Raw genomic sequence first — 14,103 nt, forward strand, 5'->3', positions numbered from 1 at the left:
TATATATATAATTTTATTTGAAAGTGCCCTCATGCTGCAACAAAGCTCTACTATTTGTATTTGCAAATTACCATATAAATCTATTTAGGTTAATGTGAAGTGCAAAACTATTTGTACATTAGCATTTGCATGACCAACTACAGTATAGGCATTTTGCGGAAAATCCACTCTGATCTTAGTATTACCTTGTCAGTACTCTGAGAAGTAAACCCTGTGTTGTGACACTGAAATCATTCAAAAGGCAACAAAAACAACTAAATATTTTGTCAGAACATTTATACAAAACATCACCTGAAAATGGACAAAGCATAATTTTACCAGAGCTCCCTGACAGCCAATTAACTGGTCCTTTGTCATGATTTGAACACAATTTTATAGTTCATCACATGCCTTTTTTAAACCCAAGTTTTTATTACACCAAAAACACAATCAAACCACACTGAGCCCAAGCAGAAGCTGCTGGTATTTCATATCTGTCTATTGTTACACATTTACTTTCCAGTTGGAATAAATGGCCTCCAGCCTGACAGCAGCCTGACTGGATGGAGTTGAGTGTTTAGTGTCAGGGTGGAAGAGCTGACTTTGGCCTTTCTATTCAGTGAACCTTATTTGGCTCTGCGATAAAGAAATGTAGAAAAAAAAATGGGGTAGCCACAAAAAAATAAAAATAAATAAAAGATTAGGTGACTAAAGATGTTCCATATTGTTTTCTATCTGGGCTGTTAAATTTATTTATTTTTTCTTACTTTTGTTGTTTTTTTTTTTTCATTAAACTTGTGCACCAAATCATCTGCAACATTAGGAAATAAATAACTTTTTTATTGTACCATATGCAGTATGTGCTCAGTGGGTCACATTCTTACTAAAAAACTTAGCCTTGGTAGAAAGTTTAGTGTCAGTGTTACTTATRTGCACAAAGATTTATTTATTTTTTGCTGCTTAGCAATGGGCACATCTGATGACTACATTTTAATGTGGATAATAAACACAAATAATAAACATAATAGGCACAAAAAATTGTTTTTTATAAAAAAAGCATAAATGTTTTTTGACAACTCTTTGCTGCGTGGGTAGGAACATCTGTCCAATAACTTATGCACATAGTTCTAATTTTACATCCCTGASATGTCTGTGTTTTGTTGCAAGTTCTTTGTTTTGTTTTCTTCAGATTTCTTTTCTTTATGATTTTATTTTAACCTTGCTGTGTTTCTCAGCCCTTTCAATGCTGCGCATCACAGGCTCTTTACTGTCTGTACAACAAGGCCAGTGTGTACAATCTGACGATGACACCCTCACCTCAGATTATGCTGCTGTCAACACATTCCCAGGTTGTCGTCACTCATCTTTAGATTCCTATTCAGGGGCTGATTGTGTTGATAACAGACTGCCGTTGCACTAAACTGTGCATCATCGTTTTTTTGGCATGCGGAGGAAGTGGCGGAGGGCTGGGTCAAAGCTGTTATCACCCTATCATATCTCTGACAGCTACCTGTCAAAATTAGGTTGCAGGAAAAGATGTAAGAATATCCTGCTATGCTGACAAAGCCAAATCTTTCTCTCTCTTTTTTTTTCTCTTTCTGTCTGTCTTATTTTGCATTTTTAATTTTCTCTGTGATCCAGCATATGCTTAATAGGAATGATAATGATAGCAAGGATTATAAAAAAAAAGGAAAACATACAAGGAGAAAAGAAGAGGCGGTGGTAGTGTTGAGGGTGTGTATGTGTGGGTGTGTGTGTTTGAGTTAACCGTGGGGGTGTCTCTCTGAGCCACTGTGTTTCTAAAGAAACTGAAAAGCTTATGAACTGTCAGCGTTCTGTCAGGGAGAAAAATAGCTCGGCCCGTGAACTCTTTTGATGTGTTTGTACAGCATTTGTACATSGAGCACAGAAAAGGAAGGACAATGACAGACAGACAGCCGACAAAGAGGAAAAAAAAAAGAACTGTGTTGTGATGTGTGAAGGGCTGGTTTGAAGTGGCACTCAACACACCTTCCATTTGTCTCTCTCTCCTTGTGCCGTCTCTGTGTTTCCTCCAGATGTTGGGGAGGATGTGGGGAAGTCAGCAGTGAGCATTCAGCCGCCACCGTCCCAAGTTCGCGAGCGGTGTCTGGGCTCGTCCTCTAAAGATTGCCCGTACTGTGGCAAGTCCTTCCGCACCTCCCATCATCTCAAAGTCCATCTGCGGATACACACAGGTCAGTTCATCTGTCCTTTCTATCACACAAGCTCAGATCACATCTCTACACCAATTAAACATTTATTGTACTGCATGCAAAATTTACTTAGCTACTTGTTCTGACATCTCTTTTGGGGGTTGGATTGCCATATCGGTGTATGAGTATTGGCCTAATCACATATTGGAGTCACTCTGTTTGTTATATGATGGATTTGATGCAGATTAATCAATTTCAAATATTACAAGGAGAAAACTGGAATCATTATAAACAGAAAAAAATAAAGAAATAAAGAGCACATTCATTTAGTTTTTCAATCTTAACATCAATATGGCCTAAAGTGAAGTAGTTCCATAAAATTCAGCAATCCATGTTGAACAAACTGCATTTGTCACCTAAATATTAATCTTGTTTTGTCCACACACTGTAATCCCCTGTACAGTTTTATCAGCTCTTGGATTGACGAACATTTTCTTCAAATTGACATGAACCCAAATAAAGAAAACTATTCACAAGTAGGGGTATGGGCTTCCTAACAGTGTCCCTCATTTAGGCTTATAGCCATTGTTATTCGTTTTATTTATTTATTTTTTTCGGCTCATCATTTCATTGAGCTCTAATTATCACAACAAGGGTTCAGTGTCTTTCAATGACATCACTCAGAGGGCAATTTCACACCCTCTAACTCTCAATAACTTTCAAGGCAAAACAAAGCTGCCCTGTCCACAATATGGGCATATGCGTGAGATGCTGTGCCTAATAGATTAAGCTTGATTTTTTTCAGTCAAGCATCCCAACCTCTCGGAGCTCTGCACTGTCTGCAGACGTCAACCATGGTTCGGTTCTGGGATAGTCTATCCCACGGTTGTTACTGGGAGGTGAAGGCTGAAGCCAGACTCATTATGAGGATTGTGGATAGTAGCCAGTGTTCTTCCTCTCTGAAATGTACAAATGCGTCATTGGCTAACCAGGTTAAAGTCACTGTTCAGCTGTGTAGAAAATATCTTACAACAATTACACCTGGTTTTAGTTAGGCTTTATGTGTAAAGTATGAGATCCTCAAGAGAATCTCAACTTCTCAAAAAGCATTTTTTTTTAGTCTGGACAAAGCAACAAGTCTTCCAATCCATTCAGCCATATAGATTGATCGTTTATGCCACAAATACGGCCCACAAGGTGTCCATTCAACCACAGCTGTCATTGACAGTAGGAGGTTTTGCACATATTATGTGGCAATATTGAGGTATTTTTCTCCTCCTGTTTCTTACAAACCACAAAGTCCTTTTTCTCAACCTGGAGGCAGAAAAGAGAAAAAAGCAGGTTGAAGGATAATTTTCATGTCTTAGTTTTATAGTGGGTGACTATTATTCATTCAACTGTTTTGGAAATATAAATACAGTATTATTCCAGTGTGACAAGACTTAAAAGTTGTTCTTAGTCAGTAATACAAGTTTGATCTCTGGGGGAAAGCATGTAAGACAATTATAAAACCTGTTTTTGTTTTGCAGAAAAGAGCTGTAAGAATTATTAAAATGAAGCATTACAGTCACCCATCAAATACTTTGTTTTGTCAGTTGAAATTATTGAAATTCTATGAGTTGGTTGATTATAATATTTTATAGGTTAGGCATAAGTCTCACAAATGTATATTACCTTTAAACAACCAATTCAATTTTGTTAACAKAAACAGTTGTTATGATCTGAAGGGGGTAGAGATGTTTGTGAAACCTGGATTTCAAACCAGTTTGAGGGAGCGATGTATTTSGATAGAAGRAATAAGACTGTGGAACAATCTGGAGAGTGATGTCAAAAATGCCAGATCAATGTTTATGTCTAAGAGAATGATAAAAGTCRCTTTGTTAAAGAAATATGAAACAATACAATGTGTATTCATTCAAATTGTTGTTCAAAAAGGATTTGAAGTTGTTCTTGTTTAGTTTTTTCTTGTTTGTAGATTATTATTGTTTAAAAATATTAATTTTAGGAGGAAAAGGCACAGATACTATAAGATTTTTTTCTTCTTTCTGCCACCTTTCATTTTAATTGTGATTTGWATTTTTATTGCATATAAATTAATTTTATTAAAGGGATCCATGATTAGTTGTAACATTAGACTTTATTTGATAAACATATATTTTAAATGTAAAATAAAGACTGTAAACATATTGTAGGCTGTTTAGTTTTTACARTTTTTAAACTAAAAGTTTAAAAATATATTACACGGACGGGGCCATTTTATTTACACACAAAGCATTCTGAGTAAATGATGACGTGGATAGGTCCTTGGTGCGAAGCTGCTAGCGAGCTATATCCACTCTGAAGGTCAATGGTCTTGGACAATATCTGACGGTTTGCTCTTTTAAATGAAACCAGAGAGTGTTGACAGAGAGGAGAAGGTAGAAATGACTCAACCTGCAACTGAAAATATGGATGGAGGACAACAGAGCTGCTTCATGGAAGAAGAACCTCAGCTTAGCCTGTTAGCTTTCGCATTAGCCCCGATGCTATCACCATATACAGTATATGTATTAGCTCAGCGCTACACATTCTCCTCTCGTCACTGAGGTCCTCCATCCACATGACAGAGAGGGGGAATGCAAAAAATGACTCAGACTGCAACTGAAAATATGGATGGAGGACCTCAGTTTAGCTTGTTTGTTTGTCGCGCTAGCACTGAGCTAATACATGTAAGGCAATATAGCGCTGGTGCTAGTGTGAAGGCTAACAGGCTAAGCTGAGGTTCTTCTTCCATGAAGCAGCTCTGTTGTTCTCCATCTATATTTTCAGTTGTAGACTGAATTGTTTCTACCTTCTCCTCTCTGTCAACGCTCTCTGGTTTCCTTTAAAAGAGTCGATCATCAGAAATTGTYCAAGATTAACTTTCAGGGTGGATATAGCTCGCTCACACCGAGGACCTATCCACGTCATCATTTACCCAGAATGCTTTGTGTGTAAATAAAGTGGCTCCATCTGTGTTAAAATATATTTAAAAAATTACAAAACTAAACAGCCTACAGTATTATTACAGGCTTTATTTTACAGTTAAAATAAATGTTTATCAAATAAAGTCTAATGTTACAACTAATCATGGATCCCTTTAAAAAAAACTGAATAAAGTTTAAAAAAAGATGAAGCTGAACAAAATATGAAAGCCCCATTTTACTATACTGCTTTATTGTGATCAAAACCTCATTTGTTTGCTTTCTTCAATTAAAAAAAAAAAAAAAAAACTTATCAGCCTGAGAAAGAAATCCTCCCACTGTAGCATGCTAATACATTTGGTGTATACTCACTAAATTACATTTTTTAAGTTAAAGAGCACAAACAGGTTAAGTTATCTTAGCAACACCACAGTAGCTGCTGAGGGCTTTGGGAGGCATTTGATATTTAGTGGTTCGAGAGTTGAGTTATGTCTGTTTTGAGTAGTATACTGTAGTAAGAATACCCACGAGAGCCATACTTTATCATAGAGGAAGTGGAGACCTCAAGCCCGGCCTGTGTTAACTCATTTTGCAAAACACATGAGGAGAGTGATCTTATTTCACTGCCTGTATATTTTACATTCATTCTTTCAAAGTTAAACATAAAGTAAAATTAAAGCACGTGTCTGGAACCCTGATGCAGATTACAAAATAATAATAATAATAAAAATATTAAATAAATAAATTATTAATAAACGAAGTATAGCTTGGTGAGGATGTTATTTTTCACAATGGAATGTGTCCTTGGACGTGGGCCTGTCTAAGCACAGCTTTAACATGGTGTCTTCCACACATGAGCAGGAAAAACAAAGCTTGATGCATCCCCAATATGTGGCCTTTAAATCATTCCTATAACCTAATCATAGCAGCTCCACTGTGACATCCTGATTACATCCACGAGATGACTTCTGCAGCAGCTGAAGATATTTTCTGTGCCGTGTTGACAATGCAGGGAAATTCACAGACGACAGTCCACCTCGCCTTCGTCTAATGCAAAGTGACTGACACAATGGAGTTGCTTACCAAGCTGGTTGAGGCAGCATTGTGCCGTGCAACGCAGAGATTAATGAGCGACTAACACCGGCTTGAAAGGAATGAAGTGAATTTAAATTCCTCAAAAAGTTAAAGAGCTAATGTTACAGTATTAATTTCCTCTTGAACAGTGAGTGGGAAAATATCCATTAGCAAAATTAACCACAGTTTTCTAGGTAGCTAACATTGTGCGACTGTGGCACTACAGTGTGGGGCCAGAGCTAATGAACACACTGCAGAGGGTGATATTTCATTATACAAATTAATGCTCACATTTTAATGGGAAAGTCACATAATGAATCTAGGCTTCAGTGACAGCAATTAGAGGCCCAGATTGTCCCCTTCTGGACAAGGCACTATTTAGCAGTAAGCAGCTGTGTGTAAAAAAATAAATAAATAATAAAAAATAAAAAGGACCTCACTCTTGACAATAGCCACACATAACTTCAGGCTGAAGCACATAACCAATAAGAGTCTCTGCTCACCTTTAAATGAGAAGAGGGGGAGAGAAAGCGAGGGAGAAGAGGCATGACTTGCCCGTGTCACTTAACCTTAACCTAACCTTGTAATCAAAATGAATCAAGAGGGACCTGTGATCTCCCTCTCTATTCCTCTCTTTTCCTCTGGGTTCTTCCCTCACTGTTTTTTTTTCCTCTTCTATCTTCGACTATCTCCCTCCAGAAACATTTTTTCAGTGCAATTTCATTTTTAAACCATTTCTAATATCATCTATTCACTGTTTTTAATACAGTAACTTTGCTCAATTTAATGTAGCCCCGTAGAGCAAACTTAATATCTAAAATCCCCATGTGCGTATACTATGCATTTATGGTGATTTCCCTCTCTTTCGTAATTGAACAGTTAGTCCTGACATTGATAGAGGCACAGTCACTTCATTGGTGACTGCTAGCATAAAAGATAAAGAACATTATAGATTCACGATTTGGTTCGGTTCGATACTTCAGTCTCGTGGTTCGATATTTTTTCAATACAAGAAASTGGAATGTCCATGCCCTTCTTAAATTGTAATTTGTTGAAATAAATTTTGAACATTTGTTTAACCTCAAAAGTACAGTTTTTAAATTAAATGTTGCTGAAACAGCAAGTTTCTCAGTGGATCTGCACTCAGTGCAGCCTAAGTGGAGTAGTCGAACACAGATCCACTGATCCTTCAATACAGAGCATCTCAGAAGATGAGCTAATCAAATAATTAAAAAAATCTGTATTGTTTTGTACGTAGTGTGTATTGAATCTAAAGCACTGTATATATATATATATATATATATATATATTTATATGTTTATAATTTGAGAGAGCCACTGCTTTGAAGATAGGGTTCTGTGGAAAAGTTGTGAATGGCCTTAGTGTGGAAAAATAGAGTTTAACTCTTACTATATAACACACCAATGATTATTGTGAACACAGCTAAGACCCAAAGTGAAATGCTGACTTGTTAAAATAACTCCATTCCTTCAAGTTTCCATAGCAGTTTATCAGGACATTATGTACCTGGTTCTTACACTGATGTGCATTTTTACATTAAATTTGGTGTTTTTTGAAAACACGTGCAGTAGTAGCAGCAGCAGTGACAGAACAATATGTTTTCCAAAATAGCCATGTTATTTGAACTTGACAGCAACATAAAGACGTAAAAGAAACAAAACAACTGTTTTTGCATAAAAACACAATTATTCAAGTTGGTTGTTTAAGTGGACAGGAAATAATATAGTCTGAGCTCATTTCTTCCAGAGCACCTTGGTCAAAGTTGTTTTGAGACTAATTGTTAGCTCATCAGTTCAGCCAGAATTAAACTTTTGTAGTTTTTGTTTGTTTTTCTCCAAAATTATGTAATTTCAAAGAGCTGTTTACAGGTAAGATAATGATAATGGCACAGAGCACCACTTAAGAATGTCAAAATGTCCTTTTCACGTCATAGGCAAATTTTCACATCTGCTCCTATAGTGCCTCTACTGGTTACCTCCATTTTGCATCTTATACACATAAACTCTGGATTTATAACTTATCTGTTGTAAACATAAACAAGCATAACTAAAACACCCATTTTATCCTTGCATTTCATTAGCTATTTTAGTAAGAAATGACTCCTGTTGACATAGACAAAAAAGCAATGTAAAGGGGTGGGGAAAATATTTAAAAGAAAAAAAAAACAATCACATTGATTTTTTTTTAAGATATTGCATCTTTTCTGGTTTTTCAACATAACCAGACCATTATTCTTTTCCCTACCTGTTCTTATTGATTAACTAAAATTCATTTCAAGTATGCCATAGCCATTTAACCATTTTAATTGCCCCTTTGTACAACTTTGACATATTTATCTTTGTTTCTACGCTCAAAAGCCAGATGAAATTCCTCCATGATGTGAAAACACACTAAGTTCTCCCTACCGCAAGCAGTGAAAGAATGATTTAAAGCCACAAAAGCATTAAAGTAAAAATAATGAATCCCCTAAAAAGAAAAAAAATGTATCTATATAATTATAAATGTTTTTGAGACACTAAAACGTATGACATAATTCAACAAACTGAAGGTCAACAACAGTAAAAAAAGTTTACCATTTTAGTTTTTGTCTGCCAAATAACAATTTCCTTGTTTTGTGGTGGTGGTGATCTGTCATGTGGCTGGGAGGTTGTGCTGTTTGCGCTGATATCAATTAAAAGTGGATTAACGGGTACATAATGACCTTTAGCAGTAAATTGTGTGTAATGTTGCAAGGCAGGATACAGTATATTCCCCAGATGTCACACCAGGCCCCTGACGTATGATGGAGCAGATGTCTTAGCCAGTCCAAATGGCTCTCCAAGACACAAACACACACACACGCATATACACACAGGCTCAGGCTGACACGCATGCATAAACATGTGTTCACACACATTCCAAATGGTGCACATACACACGCATACACACACACACGTACATAAACACAAGGAGATGCAGAAACGCACAAGTCATCTGTTTCACTTGCTTCAGATGTTTCCACGCTTAATTTTAAGAAAAAAAAAAAAGAAACTGGCACAAACTGATCACTCCGAGGGGACTTTTGTCTTTTCTCTTACTGTGTACACATCAGAGGTCAGGGGTCAGACATGAAATCCTATTTGCTTGTCATTCTCACTTTAGATATGTACATGGTGCATTAATCTTTGTTTTCTGTATAAACATTAACAATCTCTTATTAGGAAAAAAAAATTGAGGGAAAAATTATCAGTCTAATTTCTGTCTAATTTGGCTCCTAGAATATCATTTTGTCCAGTTAGAGGGATTGAGAATGATCATTTGCATCAGGGACGTTTCCTTATTAAATCAGCACTGAGCCTCTGTTCGGCAGCTCACAGGAGAAGCACTTATTGGGTTAAAAGCTCATCTCATATGGTTTATTTTAAATATACTCTATGCTTCACAGACACTGTGGTGTAAGAGAAAAGATATCACATCACTGCCTTTCTTTCTTCAGTCAGGGTTATCTGCGTCTCTGCATGCTCTCTTTCTTTTTCTTTGGTTTTTCGCTTATGCTTTCTTTCTATACTCCTCAGCAGTTTCACCTTCAATTTTCTTTTGTATGGCCACCTATTCTTTTCTCTCTTGTATCAATATTCTATTGAGTTGGTGTTTGTGGCCCTTTATTTGAGAACTCTGCAGTAGGTCTGCAGATCGCAGAGTCTTTTTCTGGAATGGTGCCCTCTAAATAATGATAAATTACTTGAGCAGTATGCCATTTGCTAATTATATCCATGATTTACTACACAGCCCGACTTAAATCATTCAAACCAGCCTTGCGTAACAATGCCTTTTTTCTTCTATAAAATGGTTTCCATGTGCATAATCTAAACATTTTATTGGCATATACAGTGTATAGAATGTGCAAAACACTGCAGCCGTACAATCCCCCTATTTTATTTATTAATTTACTTATTTTTTTTCCGCAAATCTGCGTGTCTTTTCATGGAGTTGTTGTTATCCCTCTGACAGAAATTCTACTCTGGGAAATTTTATATGTATATGTGCTAAAAAAAAAAGAAAAGAAAAAAAATCAAGCTTAGCATTTTTCCCCTCTCTGTTCATTGTTTAATGAATCCAAATCKGGCTCAGACTCCAAGCCTATTATAATTGCTAGCAGGATGTGTTCTATTTCAACATAAGTATCATTCCAATGGAAGATCTACTTTTGGCAGAATAATGCCAGTGTTATACCATCATCAAGAATATTCATGAATATGGATGTGAAGCATAAATAAGCATATGTAGATGTTACAGAACCAACCATCTTTTACCACAATATAAATCACTTTGATCTGTATATGCTTTACTGAATCATATTGTTTCTTATCACAGGGCTTTGCTGCAACAAGCATGTGGTACACATGTGTTGTCTGCAAAGTTTTCTTCTCCTTTTATTTTTGCATTGTAGTGTATCGTTCAAAGTTTGATTTCCATTCATTGCAGTTTGGCAGTCATCAGGGTTATATTGTGCTCCAGCTGATTTATTCTTCTTTAGAGAAACTGCAAATAGGGAACGTCCGAGAAATTGCATTCTCATTGCCAAGGCACAGGCCTCATATCAAGCAAAGACAGAGCAGAGGCACGGTGACCCCTCTGTAACCACACACTCACACACATTCTCATAGATTCAGCCGCTCTCTGAGCCCAAACAGCTAGCATCGAGACAGTTTGGTTGTCAGCTGAAAATATTATCTCTTGTAGTGGACTGAAAGCACCATATGGTGGAATGTTTTTATGGTGCTGATATGAGTGATGGCTCACTTGGCGGAGCTGGATCAACCCATATTCAGATGCCTGCTTCCACACCACTTCTCGTTTCCTAATACACACTCCTATGGGCACAAACACACTAAAGCATCAAGTGGTGCTGAGCTGGAGACCAAAAAAAAAACAAAAACAAAAAAAAACAATAAAATAAAATAAAGCACTGGTAGTAGAATGCATGTTTTTGTTTGGTATTATGAATTATATCTTGGCTTATTTCATGTTTCATTATGTGCAAATAGTTGTTTTGTTTTCTCTTCTTGAACTCCTGATTGCCCTAATTCCCTTTACTTTAACAAAAGCCATTGGTTTTCAGGTAATAAAATTTTCCTTTATTTGTATGCCAAATACTATYATTTTTTTATAGTGGTTAATGAAATGCATATCCTTTTTGTGAGCTCATGTGACCTAATTTTTTGTGTTCAGGGAGGTTACATGACCCTAGGGTCCACATTCCCTGCTCCAATAAATAGATTTTGATAACCAGCTAATGTAATAAGCAGGTTAATTATTCACTTTTTTTTCCTTTCTGTGTCTTTTTTGGCTTCTCAGGAGAGAAACCCTATCGATGCCCTCATTGTGACTATGCTGGCACCCAGTCTGCCAGTCTGAAGTATCACCTGGAACGCCATCATCGTGAGCGTCAAAATGGCTCCACTACGTCAGTCCCTTCTTCTGGCCACAACACAACTTCTGACCATAAAGACGATCCTGGCAAAACAGGTAGTGGCATCTTTGCCCGACCAGATGTACTCCGTAATGTTTTTAAGGGCATGCCAACCAACCTAGACTTCAGAGCAAGTCCGTTGCTGCCACATCAGTGGGCATCAGCTGGCATGATGTCTTCACATGACCGGGATCGTGATCGTGGAGATCGCCGTTTTGACTCTGCCTCTTCAACTGAAAACTTGAAGAATGCTGATGGCCCATCCTCCATTGTGCCGCCAGGAACAGAGAGTGCTGCAAGCTTTTCTGATCTAAGCAGAGCTTACCAAAGTATGATGGGAAACGGAGTCCACTTTCAAGGTTCACTCCAGGCTTTCATGGACAACTTTGTCCTCAGCTCCATGAAGAAGGACATTAAAGACAACCAGGGTTCAGTCCAGCTTCCTGCCCACCGCTACCATGATAATGGTGAGCCCAAAGCCAAACGAGTAATCTCAAATGACCAGGATAGAGAGGATAAAGCTGAAGGAAAACTAAAGCCGGAGCCTGGCAAGCCTGGCTCTCAGTACGAACCGCTTGATCTGTCTGTATCAGTCCGCCCTGAGTCTGCAACTGAAACTCTCCCTGGTTCCTCAGTCACTGTTCATGATAATGTAGTTTGGCATGGCTGCCTCTTCTGTTCTTTTTCTACCCCTTCTTTGGAGCTCATGGCCCTGCACTTACAGGCCAACCATCTGGGTAAGGCCCAAATGCAGCGGTCTGATACAGGCAAGGAGCTTCATCGAGATGGGTCTCCAACCCACTCTGCCATTCACTCTTCCAACACCAAGACCTCTCCTTTGATTCTTGACAGAGATGGTGAGAAAGATGGTGAGAAAACCCAAGCAGTTTGGAACAACCACAATGACCAACCATACAACCCCTTTCAGAGTGACTTCTTTAGGAGGTTTGGTGGCTTATATGATGGATCTCCAAGAGTCAGTCACAGCCTTCATGGGTATATGGCAGAGCAGGGTCTAGAACTGCCTAGCCAGGCCTTTGGGGGAACACCCTTACCTGGAGATGACCACATTGGTGAGAGGGGTTCCTGCAAAGATGCAGAAGATGACCRTGGTGAATTTGATGAAGAAGGTGTAAAAGCTGTGGAGCACAATACCTCTGAGACTCCCTCGGCTACCCCCAAGAGACAGCAACTGCAGAGTCAGTCTGACGAAGAGGGAGATGAGGGTGGAGTGGTTGAAGAAGAGGAGGAAAGAGATGAAGATGAGCACATAGACATGGAGAGAGAGGAAGAGGAAAGTCCTGCTTTTGATCATCCCCAGATCCATCCCAAGCAGCTTCAAGATGACACCTCTCTTCTCTCAAGAAGTGGAGCTGGTTTGGCAGCATCTGTGTCAACCATGACATCAATTCCTCTTGTTCCCCAAACCCAGAACCAAACTGTGCCCCTGGAGAAGCAGTGGCAGCAGGGTCTGGGCCTCCTATCCCCTGCAGGTCCTCCAGGACTCTTGAAAGCTGAGCAGCAGACTCACCTAGAGCAGCAAATGAGCATGCTGTCTGTTCTCAGAGCCTACAGCAACGACAACCTCCCTGCATTCAACGGCTTGGGAGGTGGAGGCGGCGGAGCAACCACGGGGGGCATGAAGAGGTCTGATGCACCTGGTGAGTGTGCACAACACCTAATGGCACTGTAACRCCGTAATGCCAAACACACACACATGCAGAAGCAGTAAAATCAAAAGAAGCTACACACACATAAAACACAAATTGAAACACTGATTAAATTTCCCCACTACTGCATACACATACACACAGTGCAAACACTTTTTTTTTGCTTGACTCCCACAAAGGAATCCCAGACACTCTCTAAATGTCTCAAGATTGGCTCTGAAGTGATTTCAGTCTTATTTCAAGCAAGTTTAGAAGCTATCAGCCCGGTGACTAGCAACAGATTAATCTTTATTACACGTTTATATTACTGAGAGTGCAGTGCCTCCCTCCTGCTCCACAGCATGAGGGGAATAACCCTGGATGAGTCAGAGCAGGACCTTAGTTCCCTGTGCCATCTCCTCCACATGTCTCTTAACTATCTTAGCTCTCATAAAGCCGCCTCCCAAAAGCCCATTACTTTATAAGACTCGTCGATCTATGACCCTGTGAAAAATGAACTGTCAACTTTCATGATTCTGCTAAGGTTATAGCTGCTCCTTGAGACTGAAGCAGGAAGTCTCTTTTTTCTCCTCTTTTTTACAATGCTCTTACGCTGTTTAGGGTTGGTTGCTGTTTGCCAAGTGTCTCTGTAGAAAGAAAGTACAACTCAGTGTCACTGTTGTTGTTTTTTTTAAATACTGACTTATTTGAGAGAGAGGAGAAATTGGGTCTTGTGGAGGAGCCCTAGAAACAGTGACATATGCTGTTTTTTAGAGTAAAAACTGAATTAGGTTTGACCTAAGTATATATAT

At 38.5% G+C, this 14,103-nt stretch overlaps 1 protein-coding gene across 1 annotated transcript in view; it reads left to right on the forward strand.

The window, feature by feature from the left end:
* znf536 (zinc finger protein 536) overlaps window positions 1-14,103 on the forward strand; it is a 192,327-nt gene that overhangs the window by 131,924 nt on the left and 46,300 nt on the right. The window contains exons 5-6 of the mRNA XM_014007251.1: window positions 2,037-2,195; window positions 11,528-13,303. Coding sequence (XP_013862705.1) covers window positions 2,037-2,195; window positions 11,528-13,303 — 1,935 coding nt within the window. The remainder of the gene's footprint in view (window positions 1-2,036; window positions 2,196-11,527; window positions 13,304-14,103) is intronic.

This window comes from Austrofundulus limnaeus, unplaced genomic scaffold (genome assembly GCF_001266775.1).
Source record: "Austrofundulus limnaeus strain Quisiro unplaced genomic scaffold, Austrofundulus_limnaeus-1.0 Scaffold40, whole genome shotgun sequence".
Taxonomy (NCBI): Eukaryota; Metazoa; Chordata; class Actinopteri; order Cyprinodontiformes; family Rivulidae; genus Austrofundulus; species Austrofundulus limnaeus.